Source organism: Zalophus californianus, chromosome 16 (assembly GCF_009762305.2).
Source record: "Zalophus californianus isolate mZalCal1 chromosome 16, mZalCal1.pri.v2, whole genome shotgun sequence".
In the NCBI taxonomy this organism is placed as follows: Eukaryota; Metazoa; Chordata; class Mammalia; order Carnivora; family Otariidae; genus Zalophus; species Zalophus californianus.
In genome coordinates, this window is record NC_045610.1 from 25942839 (window position 1) to 25966099 (window position 23261).

The window sequence follows — 23261 nt, forward strand, 5'->3', positions numbered from 1 at the left end:
TGCAGAGGGTTGGGATGCAGAGCATCTTCCTCCCCCCACCCCACCCCCCGCATCTGCCCAGCACGAGCAGCTTATTGGTTACAGCACCCCGTGTGCAGCAGCAGGACCTGGAGAAGAGGTGACTGTCCCAGGGGCTGGGAGTAAAGGAGCCGTCTTGGACCCACACCTGTCCCCAGGCCAGCATTCTTTCAGCTTCTCCACCTGTCTTTCTGTGCCCAGGGCTTGAGCTGTCGGATCTGCAACTATTTGGAGCATCCCTGGAGAGGGAGCAGCTTCTGACCATGCAGGCAAGGGCTGTGGAGGATGGATTCCTAGATAAGCCATGTGGACCAGGGCTTTCTGCTCATTGGCCTGCACCGGCGGGAGTGCTGAGTCCTTCATCACCCTGCCCGGCTTCTCGGTGCAGGAGCCTGGGAAAGAGCCATGTTGGACTATGAGTCTGCCCCCAAACAAGCCCTTCCTTCTGCATTGCTCACCTCCAGTGTTTCAGTTTTCCCTAAAATCTCCTGGACCTCGAGGAACTTTCTCAGCTAAATGAGCTTTGGACTTTTCCCTTGGGTCTCCTAGTGTCTCAGGGATTTTAGCTGTTGCCTTTCATTTGCAGCCCTCCCCCAGGACAAGGGTCCAGGGTCCCAGTGAGGGCTTGGGCTAGGCAGCCGGTCCTATATACAGGGAACAGGGACCCCTTGGACCACATGGCCCACATGTTCCAGGACCGGGTTCTGCCTAGAAAACTCCTGGTGGGTGTTTGCCGTGGTCCGGGAGGGCCGTCTGTTCCTTCCTGGGGTAGGTTCAGGGTATGATCACTGGTTTCTGGGCGTAAGCCCAAGGCCAGAGGATGGGCAGAAAGGATCACAGGGGCTGGGCAGGACTGACCTGCTGCCCTAGGGCCCCAATTCAGCTCCACTTCTGTTCAGCTGCCTAGAGATGGGCAGGCGGCCCTTGCCTCCTACTTGTACCCCCTCCCACCCCCCACCCCCCCAGGGTCCTAGGCCAGGTAACCATGAAATGGTAAGAGAAACCGCTTCGGGAAATTGAGGAGGGCCTCACCGAGGTAGGGCCTGCCTCCCGCAGCAGGACATGGAGACGGCTGGGTCTTACTTTTCTCCTGATCTGGAGGCAGGGAGCCCAGGGCTGCAGTGGGGTGGGGTCTGTGTGTTTGTGTGTGTGTGAGAAGAGACCTATTATATCCCAGGACTCGCAGATTGCTGAGCTGGAAGACCAGCTTATGATTTCTGACATAGTAAGTCTAACTGTTCCAGAGGCTGGGTTGGCTCCAGGCTGGGGGTGTAGGCTGCAGCTCTTTGGTCACCGAATGGCACTTGCATTGTCCCCTCGGTGTGCCACCTCTTCCTCTGACTACCTAGTGAGCCTTGGGATCCAAGCTCAAACGCTCCTTCCTCAGGGAGGCACTTCAGGGTCCCCATTACATGCTCCCACATTGCCACGCACCTTTCTGTCCTAGTACTTACCGCACTTAGGGTTTTATCTATTTAAAGATTCATTTATTTATTTTAGGGGGGAGGGGTGGAGGGGGGGAGAGAGAATCCTCAGCAGACTCCATGATGGGCTCCACCCATGACCCCAAGATCACAACCCAAGCCGAAACCAAGAGTCGGATGCTTAACCAACTGGCCTCCCAGGCACCCCTAGAATTTTATACTTATAAATCAAATTTGTTTTTGAATAGGAAATATACAGTCCCACGATTTAAAAATAAATCAATGACTAAAAAATGTCTGTAATGAACCATTTTTCTCCTCTGGTTCCCCGTCTACCCAGTTTCTTCTGATCCCGGCCACAGCTAACCACTGTTACTAATTTGTTTTTGGCATTTCTTTTTGCATATACAAGCAGAATACAGAATCTCAAATCCTTTCTTTTATATGCAAAAGGTAGCACACTGTAAACGCTTTTTGCGCCTTGCTTTGTCAACAGTATAACATGGAGATCACGCCCTTCATCTAGAGCTTCCTTTGATTCCTTTCATTGCGCGATTGTTCCATAGATCATGTGGGCAGTCCTTATCACAGAAATGAAGATGCCTATTTTTGCTCTTTCAATTAAACTTGTACCTATATCATTTTACACCTGTGTCAAGTATCTCTTTGTGGCGAGTTGCTTGCTCAAAGGGTGTTCGGATTTGTAATTTGTGGTTTCGCCCTCCATCGGAGTTGTATTGATGGCTACTCCTGCCACCACTGTAGCTTCCCCAGCGGGTGGGAGAGACGTTCTGGGCTTTTCCCAGTCAGACGGGTGAACTATAGATACTGGTTGTAGTTTCAGTTTGTATTTCCTTTATTCTGAGTGCAGTTAAACATCTTTTTTCCTCTTCTGTGAACTGTTGTCCTTACCCTTTGCTCATTTTTCTCGCAGATTTTCGAGCACTTATCCATTCTAGAAACTTGTATAAATGAGGAAGATCTGGCCCGTATATGTGATAGGAACTGCTTGTATGTTTTCCCAGTTTGCCATTTGCCTTGTGACTTTGCCTGTAGTAGTATTCTCACACAGAAGTTTTTGACTGAATATATTGCTCTTTTCCTTATGGATTCTGGGTTTTGAGTAACTGAAAGCCCTTACCCACTCCTGACTTAGAAGGAAAATTTCTTGGGGTGCCTGGGTGGCTCAGGTCATGATCCGAGGGCCCTGGGATCAAGTCCCGCATCGGGCTCCTTGCTCAGCGGGAAGGCTGCTTCTCCCTCTCCCACTCCCCCTGCTTGTGTTCCCTCTCTCGCTGTCTCTCTGTCAAATAAATAAGTAAAATCTTAAAAAAAAAAAAAAAAAAGGAGGAAAATTTCTTGTGTTTTCTTGTAATATTTTATGGATTTATTTTTACATTTAAACCATTAGTCTTTCTGGAATTTATTCTGGCATTCAATAGGAGGTGTGAATCCAACTTTTTTTTTTTTTCTAAAGAGCTATCCAGTTGTCCTCACACCAATAATTGACTGGTTCTCTTTCCCCCCCTGGCTTCGGATGCCTCATTTCTGTACACCAAATCCCCATATGAATTTGTGTCTGTTCATGTGCCAGTTCCTTTGCTGTTGAGACTTCATGATGGGCTTTAGTGTCTGGCAGGGCTGGTCCCCCCTTGCTCTTCTTTTGCAGAGTTTTCTTGGCTTGTCTTATCTGTTTTTTCATATGAACTTTAGAATCAGTGTATAGTATTGAAAAAGAAACTTATTTGTATTTTTATGACAATCGCTTGAAATTATAAATTGACTTCGGGAGGGAAGGATAGGAATGCCTCTCTCTTTGTTGATGCCTGCTTTTTGTCTTTCAAAAGTGTCCTCAAGTTTCCTTCATCAGGACCTACACATTTTCAGCTAGGTATTTCATCTTGGTCATCACTATTATAAATGTAGTCTTGCGGCGCCTGGGTGGCTCAGTCGGTTAAGCGTCTGCCTTCAGCTCAGGTCATGATCCCAGGGTCCTGGGATCGAGTCCCACATCAGGCTTCTTGCTCAGTGGGGAGTCTGCTACTCTTTCTACCCCTCCCCCTGCTTGTGCTCGCTCTCTCTGACAAAAAAAAAAAAAGTCTTAAAAAAATGAAAAAGATAAAAATAGATAAGCTTTAAGAATAAATAAATGAATAAATAAAAAGGTAAATGTAGTCTTTGGTCCAGTACATCTTCTCACTACTTCCTTTTGCCTGATTTTTGGATTACTGTTGTGACTTCCCCCACTAGATAGGAAACCACGAGGTTTTAAATCACCATTGTATCCTTGTGCCTGGCACTGGGTCTGGCACAGTGGGTGCTGGTAAGCAGTGAGGGAATGAGAGAACCTGCTGATGGGAATGGGATTTAGCCAGAGAAGGCATGTCCTCCACCAGGGGCTGATGTCCCTCCAAAGCTTACGCTGTCAACGTGTCAGTGGGGACCCAGGGCTATTGATCTCCCTCTTTTCCTCCCTTTCTCCCACATTGCTGCACCCTGCACAAAATGCCGAGCCCTTGCTGGGTGCATTGGGAGATACACCTGCCCTGTACAACTCCTGGTCAGGCCTGATGCTCGCCAGCCAGGTACTCCTGATCAGGTCTGGTGCTCCCCAGCCAGGTACAAGTATGAGCTCAGGCTAGCTCCGCCTCCCACTGGCTGTCTGAGGTTGGGCAAATGCCTTCACCTCCCCAAGCCACAGTCCCCCTCATCTGTGCCTAATGTGCCCAATAATAGTGCCTACTTTATAGGGCCATTGTAAAGAGTACTTAGCTCCTCAGCACAGGGCCTGGCACATCGGCTATGCTCTGTAAACACCGCAGTGTCTCTGAGAGAAAGCAGAAGGCTTTCCGGGCCCCTGGGCTGGGCTGCCGCCCTGGGAGTGAGGCCTAAGGCACATCTGGCCAAGGCCTCGCGAGTTGGCTAATGGGCCGCCAGACTCAGTCTTAGTTTGGATAGTCTTTCAGCCAATCGCTTACCTTTCTGGGTCTCAGTTTTCTCCTCTTTCTTTGTAAGCTGTAGACGAATCCCGTCCCCATCCTTAGCTCTTTGCAGGACTGGAGAGGGTAAGAAGGATGATGGAGAAGGTAGTCTTAGAAAGTAAAATTATGACACAGGGGAAAATCTGGTTTTAATCTATGACACAATGGACATTAGCCACATTTGTGTGGCTAGCATCCAGATACTCTATGTTCTGTGATGGACATTAGGGCCTGGTGAATCCTTGTCTCTTACAGTGTTGGGTTGACACTTGATCATTAATTTCTGAGCGTGTTGTTGAGAGCAGTGTGTGCTCTCTCAAAGGCCATCTGGGATCTTCTCAGGATTCTGTCTCCAACCAGCTATGTGTTCTTGGGCAAGTCACGTCCCCACTACAAGCCTCCTGTTCCTCATCTGTAAATTAGGAGGTTGGACTAGAATGATTTCTAAGGTCTGCCTCTCCGTGTGCTAACATTCTGTGATTCTAATGCAGATAAATTTCAACCTCATTGACCAAGCATGCTAGGGTGATCTCTCAAGGAGATGGATGTTTGGCGCTATCACAGTTTGTTAAAATAGAACAGCCTTCTGAACTGTCGCCAGAATATAATGAATCCCATTTCTGTAGAACAATGATGGGACCAGTCATGTAGTGGGGTTTGTCGATGTGGCTGATCTCTTTGGCCCAATGTCCTCTGCCACACATATAAATGTGAGACTCTGGCAAAAGAGATTAATGTGGCGCCTGAGGAACTTCCGAGTAAAGCCAGGTATGAGTCACGGAGTTGGTCTCACATTCTGCTGGGCTGTTGGGGCTGAGGCGCCAGTTTAAATTTGCGTTGGTTCAAAGAGCAGGACTTTCTTCCAGACACCTGTCCAGGTTCCAGACTGTCCGAGTTCGGAGGGGTGTTTGGGACCACTTCTTAGTCGAAGGCCTCCCTTTACAGATAGGCACCCCAATGACTGGATGGAAAGAGCTTGCGCAAGACTGGCTGCTGCTGAGCAGAGATCCATAGAAGCTTCTAGACCCTTCCTGACTTCTCTGTGTCTGGGATTGCACTCCCCTAGTGGCTCCTTCCTGCCCCTGCAGGTCTAGCACTTTCTTCCCAGTTTTCCCTGCCAGCCAGCCAGTCTGGGTCCCTCCCCTAGAAGGTGTGTTTGGCAATCTCTCCACTTCAGTCAATGGAGGACCTTGCCTGATAGGCTAAGGAGTTCGGCTTTTATCTCAAGGGGCAAGAGGAAACCATCAAAGGTGGCATTATGAATATAAGACATTTATTGAGCTCTAAATGCTGGCAGGGATGGGGGAGGAGAACTTGGGGGGCAAGAGGAGGAAATACTAGCAAGTGGACAGTCTTCCTGGATGAACTGGAAGGTTCTAAGCAAGGGAGTGACATGATCTGATGTAGCAGGTGAAAATGGAGATGGAGACAGGGAGGAGGTGGTCCCAAACCCAGAGAGAGATTGGGGGGGGGCAGCATCGGGGCTGGGCAGTGGGAACAGAGAGGCTTTTGTCTTGTGGATGGAGTCACAGGACTTGGTCACTGACTGGACCTGGAGGTGAGTGACAATAAGGAGCAGGGAGTTGATGATACCCAGGGCTCTGGCCGGACTGATACAGCCTAGGCCTCCCCAGGTGGCAGAAGAGCAGGGCAGCTGCTGTCACCTGGCTGACGGTGTCCTTAAGGGACAGCCCAGCCTCTCTGTGCAGGTGTCTGCATCTGCTGAGGTCTGTCAGTCCATCGTCTGTGTGCACCCCACCCTACAAGAGCCTGCGTGGCCAGGGCTAGTCCCGCTGCCGGGGAGCTGCAGCAAGCCCGCGCTCACGGAGAACTTGTCTGTGCACAGGTTTAACCTTGAGGTTTGACCTGAAAAATGCTTTAGAGGCTACCTTGTTTCTAGCGAGCAAAGGAAGATAGGAGAGGAAGGGATGGAGAGTTTGGGGTCATGGCCCAGGTCTTCCCACTCCTGTAATCCTGCCTTGCACTTACTAGTTCCTGTCTGGGGGTAAAGGAGCCCAGAGGTACAAAAGGAGTAAAAGAAATGGCTCTTTCTCTTTCTCTCTTGAGGAGTTTACAGTTTAATTGAAAGGACAAGCAGAAACAGGAAACCACTAGGAAGCAACACGACAGCCCAGTAGACAGTGCATGGGGAGGAAGTTTCAGAATCGGGGGTTCACAACAGGACCCAGTGATCTGGGAAGGCTTCCCAGAAGGGTTGGGCCTTGAGATCATAACCCTAGAAGGTGAGAGAGAAGGGGAAAGGAAGATCAAGCAGAGGGAACCACATGGGAAAAGGCCCAGAGGTGGGACTCCGGGGACTTCTGGAGGCATCTAGACTCCCTCCCAGGGATGTAGTTTCTGGGTCTTCTGGGGACTTGGGTCCTTTGTGGACTCCTGCAGCTGGGGGACAGTGTGGGGTGACAGAGTAACCTAAAGGGACTGAGAGGTGTTTCCCAAGACCCATTCCCCAGGCTCCTGGAAACAGATGTCCATGGAGGCCTCCCAAGGCAAGACTTGTGTCCACTCTGAGTTTGTCTATCTGGCAGGCTCCAGTTGGGCAGTAGGTCCCCAGCTGCAGGACCTGGCTGCGGGTTTGGGGTGCTCTGTACCTGCCCCGAGAGGATCCAGAGGTTTGTCACTGGGGGTGGAAGGGGGCGCAGCCAGTGCAGAAGGCAGAAAAGCTAGCCCTGCTAGATGGCGTGACCCAGCCAAGCCAAGGAGCCCAGGGAAGGCCGGAGGCCACAGCCCAGCTCCTGACCCACCTAATCCTCAGCTGTGCCTGCCCTCTGGGCTGTCTCTGTCCCCAGGGTGTGCCAAATGTGGCACCTTCCCAGACTAACGCTTCTGCCTGGGCAAGCCGTGGAAGAGCCTGGTTCTGGCCCTTCTTGTGGCACTCTGGTCCCTTAGGGGTTTAGTCTTGCCCTGTGCCTATCCCTGGGAACCGGGAAGGGTGGGAGCCAGAAGGGCTAGCCCAGGAAGGGGCACCCCTAGAAGGAAAGGAAGGAGAGAAAGGAGCTCAGAGAATAATGGGGCCAGAGGACCACAGACTTGCCCAGCCAGGACAGGAGCCAAAGGGTTAACAAAAGCAGCGGTGCTGATAAAATGCCCCAAATTCCTGGTCCTGCCTCCAATGGGGAGGGCGTCTGGCAAATGTCAACGATAAAAAATACATTTTAATGGCACATGATGCAGCCGCTACCGTGGGGCACGGCCGAATGAAGCAGGTTTGGGGGCACGGCCGAATGGAGCAGGAACTACTGTGTGTTACTCCCAGGGCTCCGGGGCCAAGCCTCCTGGGCTCTCCTGGCCGGGTGGGGCGACCCGCCTCCCCAGCCCCAGGCGGCCTCGAGGGCCCATAGGTGCGGGGGGCTTCTGGCCTTCTCTGGCATTATTTCTGGAACTTTGCCATCTCCTACCTTGGCACCTGGAACTCTAGCCCATGATGGAGCTTCCCTCCGGGCTGTGAGCTGCCTTGAGCAGGTCTGAGGGCAGGATGCATCTGGGAACCCCTTCAGCAGGCCTCTGCAAGCATTGAAACAGATGAAAAAAGTTGGAGTGGGACACTTTCCTCAGCTCCTCCCCCATGCTGCATACTCTGGCAGGCATCTCTAGGAAAGGCAGGTCGTAGGGCAGCGGGGTGGGGGGGGGTGGGGGGGTGAGGAGTGGGAGGAGCAGGGTGAAGGGGCGGGCAGCTGGAGCAGGAAACCTGAGGGAGATAAGTTATGTATAGCACCTTTCTGGCCTGTGCCAGGACTCAGGCCCTGGAACCTGGGCCTTTAAGGAGAATGAAAGCCAGCCCAAGGCCAGCTGACTGAGACCAGCGACAAGAGGGTGAGGACCTGGAGCTCAGAAAGAGACCCTTCTCTTCCAGATCATCCTCAACTCCATGCACAAGTACCAGCCACGGCTGCACATCGTGAAGGCTGATGAGAACAACGCTTTCGGCTCCAAAAACACAGCCTTCTGCACCCATGTGTTCCCAGAGACTTCCTTCATCTCTGTGACCTCCTACCAGAATCACAAGGTACAGCCACCCCCCAGCCCCACCACTGACCCTGCGTGGCATTTCTGTGCCAGTAGGGAGGCAGGAAGGGAAGCCGCCCTGCACTGAGGTGGAGGCACCGGGGACACCTGGGCTGTCCCTCAGAGCAGCGAGAAAGCAAATGCTGAGCAGGAAGAGAGACCAGACTCCTAAATCTCCAGGGCAACGTCATTATGGGGATTGGACGAAGCTGGCAACTATAAGAACCAAGAGCGTGGAACTTGTCTTGTGGCTTGAGTGTTGGGCCATTTTGTTCTATAACCTTCTTCGCCCTGGTGGGATTCAAAGGTCAGACTCTGGGCCTGCCAGGAAAAGGGAAAGAATTGGGGAAAGGAGCCTCAGGGCATGGTCAGCTGTGTGGGAGGCCGGAGACTGAGCCTGTGGTCAGCCAGTGGTCAGAGGGGTCCACCTCCCTCCCCAGCACACCCCCTCCCCCGCCTGACCACCCCTAACCGTCTCCGGATCCCTGCACAGGCCACTCGCCCCTGTCTCTCTGCCTCTGCCCGGGCGACCCTTCTCAGGGGGCTTGTCACATTGTGCGAGGGACTGGCCAGGTGGGCTGGGGGGGGACTGAGGAGGGGCCATAGGCTGTGGCAGATTTCAGGCATTCAGGCGTTCAGAGTGACAGATTTGCATTTAGTACAGTCCCTCAGAAGCTGATGTGGCAGATGCCCTGGACGGGGTGACACAGATGGGAAGCTGTTGAGCATGCAGGTAGCCCAGTGGGGGAGGAGAACAGGAGACGGAATCAGAAGGTCTGCAGTGAGTAGAATGGTCGGAAGCCAGCAAGGAGCCAGCCGTGAATGGTGAGCGCCGGGAGGATGTGGCGAGGCTGCCGGCCGGCTGGCTGAGGGCTGGGGCGTGCACCTTCCCGGGACTCTGCTGGGAGCTCTGAACGGTCTGGGACAGGGGAGGAGGGCCAGCAGCCAGCCCAGTCCTCTACCCCAGCGACTCTGTGTGTCCTCTCCTGACAGATCACACAGCTGAAGATTGAGAACAACCCTTTTGCCAAGGGATTCCGGGGCAGTGACGACAGTGACCTGCGTGTAGCCCGGTTGCAGAGGTGGGGCTGCCTGGCCCGGTGGGGGGGTGGTGGTGGTAGGGGGTGTGGGGCACAGACTGGATTCAGGCCCACAGACCCGGTAGCCCTCCAAGTATCTTTACTCTCTTCCTGTCTCCCTGTCCCTGTCCTCCCCATCTCTCCAGCAAGGAATATCCTGTGATCTCCAAAAGCATCGTGAGGCAGAGGCTCGTCTCCACCCAGCTCTCAGCCAAGCCTGACGTCAGCCCCCTGCATGGTGCCCACCAGGCGCTCCAGCACTACCAGTATGAGAATGGGGCTCACATGCAGTTTGCTGCAGCTGAGCCACAGGACCTTCCCCTCAACACCTTCCCGGCCCAGAGGGACTCAAGCCTCTTCTATCACTGCCTGAAAAGACGAGGTAGCTCTTTCCTAGTCCAGAAGCCCTAGAGGGTCAGACAAGGGGTAAAGCCCTTCCTACAAACACTCTCCATCATATGTGCGAACATGCACGCCTGTGTGGGCACACACCTGTGTGCATATGTGTGCACGTACACACCACACACACACACACACACACACACACACACACCTGGTTATCGTGTGGTCTGGGAGAACAAGCCTGGAGGGTTAGAGGGTTAGAGGCCATGGCCCGGCTTAGTGCAGGGATGTTGATTCTTGATTTTAATGCAGCCTTCAGAATCCTCATGGACAGCTTATGGCCTTGGTGTCCCCAGAACCCCGGTCAGTACCCCTGCCTGGGCCAGGTGTTCTTTATAGCCACTGCTCAGAGCCTCTGCAGGGTGGGCACATCACACAGAATCAGGTGGACTCTGTCTCTAAGCCTGGGAAGAGGCTGAAGCCTCAGGGTCCAGAGGTATGGGGATTAGGGCTGTCATTTATCAAAGCACCCTCAATCCTAAAACAGGGGTGACCCAGAGTCATGAGAACAGGCTCGCCACCTCATCATACCAGGATCTGCAAAGAGATTCCATTGTTATGAATGGAAATCTGCTATGTGGATGTAGATTGGGGGCCAGGAAGCCAGGCAAAAGAACTGTTTTCGTTTTCTTTGAAGAGGAGCCTTGAACATCTACTCTGGTACCGGGTCTGGTGTCACATTCTCCATCTATAATACAGATGATTATCGTTTATACCAGAAGAACTCTCAGGGCCCCTGAAATTCTCTTGGGAATGAGTTGGGAGACTTTTCCTTAGAATCCAGAATGTTCTCTCCACCTAGCTCCTAGGGAGCTGCTGGTAGGGCTCTGGGTACCCTCTGCTCCAGTCCTATTAGAATGAATGGTCTAGGGGCACCTGGGTGGCTCAGTCAGTTAAGCGGCTGCCTTCGGCTCAGGTCATGATCCCAGGGTCCTGGGCTCGAGCCCCGCATCGGGCTCCCTGCTCAGCGGGAAGCCTGCTTCTCCCTCTGCCTGCCACTTCCCCTGCTTGTGCTCTCTCTCGCTGTTAAATAAATAAATGAAATATTTAAAAAAAAAAAAAAAAAGAACAAATGGCCTAGAACAGGGGTCGGCAAACTGTGGCCCTTGATCCAAATCTGGACTGTTGTCTGGTTTTGTCTGGCCTGTGAGCCATAAAAAATGGTTTGACATTTTTTTAAGAGTTGAAAAAAAATCAAAGGATGGTTATTTCATGATATGTGAAATTATATGAATTTTAATATCCATAAATAAATTGTATTGGAACACAGACATACCCATTTGTTTACCTGCTGTCCGTAGCCACTTTCATGTGACACCAGCAGGGTCAAATGGCTGCAACAGATTCCATTACAGCCCACAGAGCCTAAAATATTTACTATCCGGCCTTTTCCAGAAAAAGTTTGCTCACTCCTGACCTAGAGTGACTGGGCCACGTTTCAAGTCCAAGAGCTTCGTGCTCTTGAGGGAAAGGAGGAACTTGGAGGGGGGGTAGAGAGGAGGGATGAACGAGGGATGACGAGAGAGCCGGGTAAGAGGGAGAAGCAAGTTCCTCCTCCTCAGGGAAGAGGCTTCCAGAGGGGCAGAGGGGAGAGGTGAGTGCAAGCCCTCAAACTCAGTCCACTTACTCCCCAGGCCACCCTGCCCTGTGCACACACACACACAGCTCCCAGAATGAATCCCTGGAGAAAGGGGAGGGAGGCCAAGTGAAGCCATTGGACGAGTGTCCTTCAATTTGTTGAGTGGGCTGTTGCCAATTCTCAGGCCTGGGTCATCCCTGGGTCCCAGGGGAGGATGTGCCACTCCAGACAGTCATGGTTGAGGATGTCGAAAGACACACACGTATGTGGTTTGGGGCAGCTGATGTCATCTTTCCCCAAAGAGAGTTATCAGCTGAGCCTTAAAAGTCCAAGTCACCTTTTACTTATTATCAGCTCCATTTCTTTCTTTATTTTTTTATAATTGTTATTTATTTATTTATTTATTTTAAGATTTTTTTTTATTTATTTGAGAGAGAGAGAATGAGAGATAGAGAGCACGAGAGGGAAGAGGGTCAGAGGGAGAAGCAGACTCCCTGCTGAGCAGGGAGCCCGATGTGGGACTCGATCCCGGGACTCCGGGATCATGACCTGAGCCGAAGGCAGTCGCTTAACCAACTGAGCCACCCAGGCGCCCTCAGCTCCATTTCACTGTTCGGTTGGACTCTGTATAATAACAATCTGCTGGGACTCCTTTGAACACATGTAGGGTTTACTTCCTCTTCTAAAAGCAACAGGAACGTGCCTGCGAGTAGCTTTCGCTTGCTAAGGCCTCCCTGGGAGCTGAGGATGAAGGCAGAAACATTGTGGCTTTAATTTTCTGGCTAATTCAGACAGATGTGGCCTCTGGGCCTGTTTCAGCCTGGCAATTGCCTCTACTTTCCTTGGCCAGGGTGGGCCTCGCCTAAGAATGCCAGTGCACATTAAGGCCTCTTCCCATCCCTAAGAGTCACGGTGGCAAAGGATGAAAGCTATATGCCTCCTGGCTAACCATATCACTGGGTGTCCTCTGATGTGGTGTCCCCTGTGGCCTCTGAGCAGGGTCCATAATCTGACCACTTCTTGGCTGCTGCCGCCTTATAAAAGCTGTACCTAATTAAAATGATTCTGGAAGTGCCACAGCCACACGGGGCAAGGGCAAGGCCTGCCTGACAATGGTAGGCCATCTTGGCATCCAAAAGGAGGGTTCCAGGCCCTGGGCTGGTGGAATATGGCTCTTCCTGAAGGTTTCTTTGTCTTCCAGCAGACAGTGCCCGCCATCTGGACCTACCTTGCAAGCGATCCTATCTGGAAGCTCCCCCTGCAGTGGGAGAGGATCATTATTTCCGTTCTCCCCCTCCCTACGACCAGCAGATGCTGAGCCCCTCCTACTGCAGTGAGGTGACCCCAAGAGAAGCCTGTATGTACTCAGGTTCGGGGCCCGAGATTGCCGGGGTGTCTGGGGTGGACGACTTGCCCCCACCCCCCCTGAGCTGTAACATGTGGACGTCAGTCGCCCCGTACACAAGCTACAGTGTTCAGACAATGGAGACTGTGCCTTACCAGTCCTTCCCCGCCCACTTCACCGCCACCACTATGATGCCTCGGCTGCCCACTCTCTCGGCTCAGAGCTCCCAGCCGCCGGGAAACACGCACTTCAGCGTCTACAATCAGCTCTCACAGGCTCAGGTCCGGGAGCGGGGGCCCGCTGCCTCCTTCCCGAGGGAGCGCGGCCTCCCCGCCGTGTGCGAGAGGAAGCCCCCCTCGCCACACCTGAATGCTGCCAATGAGTTTCTCTACTCTCAGAGCTTCTCCCTGTCCCGGGAAGCGTCCTTACAGTATCATTCAGGAATGGGAACTGTGGAGAACTGGACTGACGGATGACTCCCATGTCCGGCGACAGCCCCAGGACCATGTTAATCCAGTGTTAACCTCTGTGGGTGGCCTGCGCTACCGAGAAACACAGGAAGGTATTTCAAAGGGTGGGGTGTCTGCGTGTATGTGTGCGTGTGTGCGCGTGTGTGAGCGTGCGCGCGCGCGTGTGCGTGTGTGCACGCGCCCGCTTGGAGAGCATCCGCCTTCGGACGTACCGCTGAGGCCACGACAAGGGAAAGAACCGCAATTATCTAAGAAGTGACTTGGGCTGCAGGACGTGGGTCCACTGTTAGCTCACATCTCTTGACAGGTGCAGGGATGGGACGGCAGTGGAGAGTTCATGTGAGTTACTCAGAGGTTTTGATAATATAATCTTTGATTCACTCAGGGGCCAGGTGGTGAGGTCTCTCTCACAGGGAAGGTTGGGGGAAGACTCGCATTGCTGGGGTGGGAGGGCTCTGTGCACATCTTTGAGTTCCTGGCCTTCTGTTAGCAAGGGAAGCTGGAAATCTTGTCTGGGGAGCAGGGGGCCCACTCTCCTGGAGATTCCGTGAGACGACCTGAGACATGCGCTCGGCTAAGCCACAAAGTGCGCTCTGAGAGTAGAGCTCACGGCTCAGTCAGTGGCCTGGAAATTGATCCCTGGAGTCCTGAGGTCTGAGGGATGACTTTCAGAGAAGGTCATGTGCTAAGTGCCACCTGATGGGTATTAAAAATTTTTTTTTTCCTTCAAGAGGAGGGAAAATGCAACCAATAGCATCTCTGTCATCATTCAGGTTTTCTTAAATGGTACAAAGCCCTTCCCCTCAGCCCCCGACGTGCAGTTTCTCACTCTCTCTGATGTACAAGACTCTTGGCCTCTCAGGCACCATCTGCAACCGATGACTGGCAATTATGAAACACACTTCACCTGGCAACGTCCCCAGGAGACCACATTGGAGCTGCTTGCCAGGCAGAGCCTGTTCTGCTCCCAGAAAATCTTCGCTCTGGAGCAAGAAAGCCCAACAGAAATAAAAACAAGAATCGAGAAAACATTCATTTCTTCCAGTACGTTTGGCCAGTGAGCTCAGAGAAGCGAGGATAATTCTCCAGTGAGGTGGATCGTGTAGTCCCCAGCCCAGCTCTTTAGCATTGAATATCACCAGACCATCTATGTGGCTGGTGTGAACTCTGTAATCAAATTTGGGAAATCACTAAACTCTTTGCATGCTGAATAGCTATTTATATATTATATAAATAAATAAATCTCTCTCTCTCTCTCTCTCTCTCTCTCTCTCACACACACAAATGCAGGCCACATGTCAAATTCAGCTTTGCTTTTTACAAACGAATAAACTTAATAAAATGAACGCTGGAGGGGGTATTTGGAAAGACATCTATTTAAATTTTTATTACACATTTGATGTTAAAAACTAAGAATGGTTTAGATAAAACATATAAATAAATAATAAATAAATAAATAAATATAAATAAATATATATATATATATATAAACGGACACACACACACCACAGTTTAAATTTTATTAGAAGACACAATGGCCAACAGGGGATATGGAACTTCAAGTGTTTTGTTATATAGCATGGACATTTTATTTTACATACCGGAACATAAAGCCATTTTACAACTGTGAAGTGTGTGGATGCTCTTTACTACTGAATTGTCATTTCTTGGCTCAGCAATGGTCTCAGCGTCCCTTTTGCTGGTATTTTTTTCTGTGCCTCTGAGCATTTGTACCATGGAGCCTCTGAGCCTCAAGTGAAGGAATTTAGAGCCAATGGAACAATTGTACCTCTGATCTCGTGCTACTCCCCAGATGACAGGTCTGGATTCCAGGGCCCACAAAGACCCCAGAAGGGCAAGGCAGGCAATACACCAGAATCCGTCCCCTTTCCGTAGTCACCACACAGCCTGGTGATTTGGGGGAGGTGGTCTTACAAGTAGGGAATTCTTGGTGGGATTTGTGTGGCTTCTTCAGACAAAGAACTGAAGAGCAGGTTGGAGGGAGAGCCTGGCGCTTCCTGGAGAGGTCAGATGTATGAGCTCATCAGGCACCTGCACCCCAGAGAAAGGAATCAAGGCCCGGAAGAGACCTCTGCTTCCCACTCCTCAGCCAGATCCCTAAAGTGTGGCCGTAAGATGGAGTGGAAAAAGGGGAGATGAAATTCAGTCCAGGTTCGCCCTATTAGATTAGAAGAGAAGCTGGTGTGGGAAGGTGTGTTGGGTCCCCCTCCTTACAACCCCTTGCCTCTTGCCTCCTCCCTTTGCCGTTCCTTTTCCAAAGCTGCTCATTGTCACCCACCATCTCCACAGCAGGCTGGTCTGGGAAGCCAGGAGAAGAGAAGGCAAGGATAAGGGTGTTCTTTAAACCCTCATCTTCATGAAGATGAGGTTTCCTCCTGGGTAAAAAGTCAACCTTGTCATCTGTTTCCCCCAAGTCCTTCCCTGTGGCTTTAAGGCTGCTCTCTAGGGGAGACTCCTTCCTGCAGAAGGAGGCCAAGCTCCTTCTCTCCTTGGCTATTGGTTCCTGTCTTGGGCTCGTTGGTCACAGAGAAAAACTTAACTGAACCTGGCTTAGGGGACAGGGAAGGGGGTGGGCTCTTCCTTAACTCACACCTGCTCTGCTCTTTTCTTTCTGGGTGAAGACTGCATTCTGGGATACCCCACACCTTCTAGAACCCCAGACAGAGGGCTGGGAGCTAGATGTGGGTTCCCAGGCTCTCTCCAGATACACGGTTGCCTGAGTCCAAGGTAGAGAAACGGTCTCTTAAGGGATATCCTGCCTCTAGGCAGCCCCTATCTTCCTACCAGCTTTCTGGGAAGCATGAAGTTCTTGGGCTTCCCCACCTGGGCACGGCTAGAGAGCAGGGCCTGCAGTGGGATTTGTGGAACTTTCCTGCCCCTCTGCATCAACAAGTCAATAAAAAGGGGGCACATGGCATACCCTGGAACAAAGGGCACCATTCAGTAGCGCCAACAGGTCATACATCATCGGGCCAGAAACCTGCCACATGAAAAGTGTCTGCTTCTCCAGTGCCCTGCCTAGGAAGGGGGGGAAAAAATGACTATTCAGTGGTGAGGCCATAGGCAGCAACCCCCACCCCCGCCGCCCCAACCAGGGCTCTGCTCGCCGGCCCAGGCCCGACCGCTTGGGGAAACGGGGCTAGGCTCTCAGCTGCAGCTCGGCTACCCAACTGCCCTCCAACAACAGAAGAGCCTGGAACAACAAAAGGGAGAATGAAAGAGAAGCTGGGTCAGACTGACAAATTGTTAAAAAACCAAACCAACTTCCAGTCTTGGCTGGGCCTCAGGGGGTCAAGAGGCCTCGGCTCGCCCCACTAATGGAGCCTGCTGGAGAAGTAGCAGCCCCAGCCTTGCAGTGTCTTATCTTACAACATAAAATTAAAACCCACTTAAAAGGCCGGAGGGCATGTTAACATTCCCCCTGCTGTCTAATTGAAGTAGTTCCCAGTGCAAAGGATTTCACTTGAAAGATGTCCCCTTCCGAGCCCCAGTTCTCCCGCTTGGCAGGCAGGGGAAGGGAGCAGGGAGGGAGAGACTGTCATTTCAAAAGGGCAGCACAAGCTCAGGCAGGAAAAGCATGGTTCTGTTGGCCGTCCCCACCCAGGCAGCAGGTGGCGACAGCAAAGGTTAGGACAGGCTGGGTTGTTTTGTATTTTTAAAAAAAATTTACAAATTCATTAGCAGTTATGTCAGCAGAGGCCAGACTCCTGACAAGAAGCCCTGGTAATGATTCAAATATGGCGAGCCCTGCAGCTAAACCTGGCAGTTCCTGCAGCCGAGAGACTTCTATTCTGTCCCCCAACAACGCCGTGCTCCCTCCTATGCAAATATATTACAGGTCTCGAAGGCATACGGAATCAATCAGGGACATCCTGTAAAGGTGATGAACTTGCACTGGCCATCCCGAGTAATGGGAACCAGTCAGCCTGCAGCCGGCTGGGACTGAAAGCCAAGGTGACAGCTATTAAGCAATTGTGTGCCGAACAAAATGGCAAAGGGGCCGGATAATCAATTCAATTTCGATGGGCAACCCAAGCAACCGCAGCGTCTGTCGTCTGTCGCAGCTGATTAGAGAGGCCGGGCCCGGAGCTTTCAATGCGAGCCCATCAGAGATCAGAAACAGGCCCGGGATGAAAAGGGAAAGAACTGTCTCCTGAGAAGCAGGCGATGAAGAACTCTGTTTTATGTGACTGTGTTCTTCTTTCTCTCCTTGAAGAAAGAGGAGGAAAAAAGCGTGCAGTTTGGAGATTAGATAGTTTTCTTTTCAGCCATTTATCATTATGAAGGAAAGTAGACAGGGCAGGGGCAGAAAAATCTCCAGTGGGATTTCTGCGAAGTCTCACTAAGAAGGACCAGGTTTACACTTTGCAGCTCAAACAGCCCCTGCTTATTACCACAGCCTGACGGGGGTCTGCAGAGTGTCCAGAGTCCCTCTTCTCTAACAAGGGCAAACAGGTCCCAGCGTTCGGAGGATCACAGAAATTCTCCTGCAGAAACCCCAAACCACCAAATTGTATCATTTGTGAAAATTAAAGCCTGAGTTGGAATAATGGGGAGAGGAGGAAAATGAGAAAGGAAAAGACGAGATAGAGTTGTATAAAGTCGCAGCGGGTGAGGCCCCCATGGCGGCCCTCCATTTCCCCGGGGCCCAGGTCAAGGCAGGAAGGGCCCTGGCTGTGTCTGCCCAAGGTCAGCACTGATCCCAGTCTGATGCTGGACCCTGGCAGCCTGCTTGAAAATTCTAGGCTTATGTTCAGTTCTCCAGGGCAGCGGGGCTCAGGGAGGCAGAGCAAGGGCACCCCCAAGCACAGAAGCCATGACAGAGACCAGCTCTGGCACTGAGGAGGGAGTGAGAGGCTTGTGAGCTGATGGCAAGGGATGCAGACCCAGGAAGGAGAGGGCCGTGCTGGAGCCCAGGGTGGGAAAGAAGCATCTGAAGTAGGGCAGGTGGTGAAAGAGGAAGGACTGATTTAGAAATGGAGGGCCCTGGGTGCCCATGATCAGCTCCTTCTTAAGAATTACAAAGGGAGGGGCACCTGGGTGGCTCAGTTGGTTAAGCGACTGCCTTCAGCTCAGGTCATGATCCTGGAGTCCCGGGATCGAGTCCCACATCGGGCTTCCTGCTCAGCAGGGAGTCTGCTTCTCCCTCTGACCCTCTTCCCTCTCGTGCTTTCTATCTCTCATTCTCTCTCTCTCTCTCTGAAATAAATAAATAAAATCTTAAAAAAAAAAGAATTACAAAGGGATAAAGAACTTGAACAAAGCTAACCTCACGAATCTTCTGAAATGCAAATTAAAGTGACAAAACACCACTTTTATCTAACAAATGAATAAACACTTAAGAAAAGATGTGGGGAGCACCTCTCAATCATTGCCAGTGGGAAAACAGATTGTTATAGTCTTTCTAGAAAAAGCAATTTGGTAACTTGGACAAAGACTCTAAAAAGTGTTCATATCCTAAAGAAAATAACCAGAGGGTGCCTGGGTGGCTCAGTTGGTTAAGCGACTGCCTTCGGCTCAGGTCATGATCCTGGAGTCCCGGGATCGAGTCCCGCATCGGGCTCCCTGCTCGGCAGGGAGTCTGCTTCTCCCTCTGACCCTCTTCCCTCTCGTGCTCTCTATCTCTCATTCTCTCTCTCTCAAATAAATAAATAAAAACTATTGAAAAAAAAAAAAAAAGAAAATAACCAGAAATGTGGACATAGCTTAATGTTCATTATGATATTATTTTTAATTGGCAGAAAGCAAATTATGGTTAAATAAATTATGATATGCTCATATTCTGGACTGTGATGTAGTCATTGAAATTATATTTACAAAGTCTATTTAATAACACAGGGAACTGATTTAATACTAAGTGAAAAAAGAGGATCATAACATAGAGTATGATCTCAAGAATATTTGGGAATGAAAAAAACATTGGTGCAGCCAAACTACAGATCATTAAATAGCAATCAACAAGAGAATGAAATATATAAATATATAGTTCCATGATAAATTGTGTGAAAAAAATTTTCTACGTAATAGGTATGGTTTCCCATTTGTGTGAAATGTAAAGCAAAAAACAAACCTCTGTGTATGTGCATATATGTGTGCATGGTATATGTGTGTGTGTGTGTGTGTGATGCGTGAGTCTGTGACGTTTTGTGTGTGTGTGTGTGTGTGTGTGTGTGTGTGTGTGTGTGTGTGTGGTAGGGGTTAAGAGGTTTAGGAGTTATTTTTTCTGATAGTTCCCCCATACATCTCTGTTTTATCTGCCTTGTTACCACGAGCATGTATTACTTCTGTAACTAAAAGATTTCATTTAAGGAACAAAGAAAAGTAAGTGATGAGTATAGAAGTGCCCGGAATAAAAGAGTCAACGAAACTGTGCCCGAGTGCTATGATAGGAACTCCGGGAAGTGGCTGCCGCTCTCAGTCACGAGGACAGAGACTCTGGGCCCCTTCACCCTACTTGTTTCCCTCCTGATTCTTGGGCTCTCCTTCTTAGAAATATTTTCTTCTGTCCAGGCCTCTAATGCGGCTGTTGTTCAAGGCCTGGGGCTTTAGCCATGTCTTCTCACTAGGGACTCTCCTAGGTCTTTCACCGACATACGCTGACAAATCTCAAATCTAATCTCATTTCCCTCTCCCAAGACTGTCTCCTGGATGTTTCCATTTAAGAGATGTCAGGATCTCCAAGCCCCGCCTCCGCCCCACCCCCACCCCAGTTCAAACCTGAGCTCTCCAAACATCCCGTTGCCTTCTTTGTTTTGGTAAATGGCACCACCAGCCAAAGTCTCCAGTTCCCTACCTGCACACCCCCAAACACATGCTAATTTAGGCAGATTGTGTTTTCTAAAGCTCGCTTACATCTGTATCCTTTTTCTTCCATCCGGCCTGGCAGTGTCCGCCATCGTGGCAAATCCCCAAACCCCTGGGCCTGGGCCGTGCACTTTCTAGCGTCGGCTGTGTGAGGCTGCAGAGCTTCGGGCTGTAGGGAGCAGCACTCCAGGGCACTAAAGCATGGCTCGGGAGGTGATGGCTGTTCAGAGATGGGAGCCAGGGAACTGCCCAGGCAGAAGACAAGGGGCTGCTCAAGCATAGGAGTACTGCCTTCACCGGTGACTCAGCTTTCGGCTTGGTGTGGCCTGATTGCCCTGCTCTGGCCGCCAGCTGGTGTGGTGAGAGAGCAGGGCACTCCTGCGGCTCATTTTGTAGGGTCACAGGCTAGCTCCCCGGGTCACAAGCTATCTGAACACCCTCCTGCCCAGTAGGCTTGCACTGAGAGTGTGTTGCTCACACCGACAACTCTAGGTTGTCTTATCCAATTGTTTGCTAGGGGCAAATGAGCCCCAGGAGTACTAGATCGGGGCTCTTTCCAGCATCTGCCCTCCAGGTCCTTATATCTCTTTCTTTTTCAGGGATTCCAAATTGTCCCCTCTCCCAAGCCCTTCTACAGGAGACCACTCAGCCTAAGCCAAGATAGGACTGGCCTTGTCTCTCCCTTAAGAAGAGAAAACCCAGGGCGCCTGGGTGGCTCAGTTGGTTAAGCGACTGCCTTCAGCTCAGGTCATGATCCTGGAGTCCCGGGATCGAGTCCCACATTGGGCTCCCTGCTCAGCAGGGAGTCTGCTTCTCCCTCTGACCCTCTTCCCTCTCGTGCTCTCTAGCTCTCATTCTCTCTCTCTCAAATAAATAAATAAAATCTTTAAAAAAAAAAAAAAAGAAGAAGAGAAAACCCAAAGCCAAAGACAAGAAGCCCCCAAACATGGCTCCCTACACAAAGTACCTAGGACAGGGTGCATGCTTAGGAAATGATGGTGCTCCTTAGTCCTTCATCCCTCCGCAAGCTGGGCCTCGTCTCCCTAGCAGGTGCCTGTATGAGCTTGGACAGCCGCAGATGAGCCAATTCATCACACCTGAGTAGGTAAATTCCTTAGGATGCTCTAATCTGAAACTTCCTTAGATTTAGGTCTAAGGAAGCGGGAGACTCCTCCAAATATAATTTAGTAAAGAATTTGTGGCACTTAGATTTATCATTGCCTCTACTAAATACAACCAATCACCACAGGTTGGCCATGAACTTGTTGCCCTCTACCTTACCGGGGGATTAAGTTGTCACTGCATTAGGTCTCATCCTCTCCATGAGGCTGGGACAGCATGGTCCAAACTAGCAGAGTTAGTAAATAATCTAGGTCACTCTAAAACAACTATTTATAAAGTGTTTGGGGGATGGCCCCAAGTCCCACTTGGCTGGGGTGGCAGAGCCGGGGTGTCTTTTCCTTGCCTTTGTAACTCCTCGTTGCAAAGTTCTTCCTCAGGATGACCTGGAAGAGACTCGTTCTGGAGTCACCGTTCTTTACACCAAGAATTCCTAGCTAGGGTGCCTGAAGCAAGGGCTGGGTCTGTAAAATGACGTGGTTCCACTAGGCATGATGGAAAGTATGTGAGCTGCTTTTAATAACACCAAACACAGCACAGCGCCGTCTTCCTTCCCTTAGCCCCCACGTGCTGATGGCCTGGCCCACATGTTCCGTGGCCCAGACTCAAAGCCACGGGCTATCTCTTCAGGGCAGTTGATGGACCCAAATTTACTCCAAACTCGGCACTGAAGGTTCAGGCATTAAGCTATGGCCTGTCACACTGGAGACCTGAGTTTTCTAGCCCAAGAAAATGAGCTTTTGGCTCCTTATTATCAGTGTAGAGCAGTGAAAAGAGCTTGGGAGTGGGTGTGACAAGGTGCGGGTTCTAGTCCCAGTTCTGTCCCTCACCGGCTATGTGACTCGCCCTTTTTCTGAGCCCCCTTTCCCTTCTCCCGCACAGCTCCTCATAACCCTTGCAGCACCAACGGTCTGTAATTCCATGAATAATGTCTGCAATCCTGAATTTCTTAGTTATATTCAGGACTCTGTCTGAATCTATAGCAGGACTCTCTCCAAAGAAGGGTAATGGCAGGAAATACAGAAACTTCTTTCTCTACTTATATTTATCTCATGCTTTTCAAATATCTAATGTCTAGGTTAGTATAGTAGAAAATATGTCTAATTTATAAATAAATTTATAAATAATAAATAATACATTGGGGTATGTGCTTGTAAGCTTTTTGCTGAAGGGAGGTGAGATTAAAAAAAAAAAGTATGGAGGGATGCCTGGGTTGCTTGGGTCGTGATCTCAGGGTCCTGGGATGGAGCCCTGTGTCAGGCTCCCTGCTCAGTGGGGAGTCTGCTTCTCTTTCTCCCTCTGCTCCCTTTCCTCCGCTTGTGCTCTCTCTCTCTCACTCTGTCTCTTAAATAAATAAAATCTTTAAAAAAATAAATAAAAATAAAAAAGTATGGAAGCTAAGGGGTGCTGCAGAAGTCACTGTGATGGTCTGGGCTCCACATGCCCTACCAGAGATGGAGAGGCCCAACGAAGCAGTGGAGAGAGAATGGGCCTGGAGGCCTAACACTTATTAGCTGTATGCCTATTCTCTGTGAGCCTCTGTACCCCTGTATGTTAATTAGGGGTAATGAAGTGCTCCCTTTCTTCCAAGGTTATAGAAAAGATTAAATGAGATAATACAGATAAAACTGAGCTCAATTAATGTCCCCCTCCCCCAACATGGGATGCCAGTCTGCACAGGTTTCATTTTAGATGCTGAAAAGATGTAGACTTTTTTTTTTTTTTCCTGGGAAATTCCTTTTATTGCTTTTCGGGACTTTATTGCTTCTCCTGTCTCATAGTTAAACCTCCTTTAACAGATGCCAAAGCCTATGAGCAGTTAGGTATAGAGTGCCAAAGGGAGTGGGAGGGCCGTGCTGGGAAGAATCCGGCCTGGTCTTTGCAGCCCTCTGAGCACCTCACACTTCCAGGGGCATGGGGCTCGTCTAGGATTCAGGACAACATTCAGGGACATTTAGGAAAGGGTATCCCTCCAGGGGAGAAGCTAGCCATCTTC

At 50.6% G+C, this 23261-nt stretch overlaps 1 protein-coding gene across 4 annotated transcripts in view; it reads left to right on the forward strand.

The window, feature by feature from the left end:
* TBX4 (T-box transcription factor 4) overlaps window positions 1-14820 on the forward strand; it is a 31617-nt gene extending 16797 nt beyond the window's left edge. For 2 of the 4 annotated variants that reach the window (XM_027626079.2, XM_027626078.2), the window contains exons 6-9: window positions 8295-8447; window positions 9440-9528; window positions 9672-9907; window positions 12708-14820. In XM_027626079.2, coding sequence (XP_027481880.1) covers window positions 8295-8447; window positions 9440-9528; window positions 9672-9907; window positions 12708-13327 — 1098 coding nt within the window. In that variant the 3' untranslated portion in view covers window positions 13328-14820. The remainder of the gene's footprint in view (window positions 1-8294; window positions 8448-9439; window positions 9529-9671; window positions 9908-12707) is intronic. The other 2 variants (XR_003525309.2, XM_027626077.2) reach the window with 2 other exon arrangements.
* The last annotated feature ends 8441 nt before the right edge of the window (window positions 14821-23261 follow it).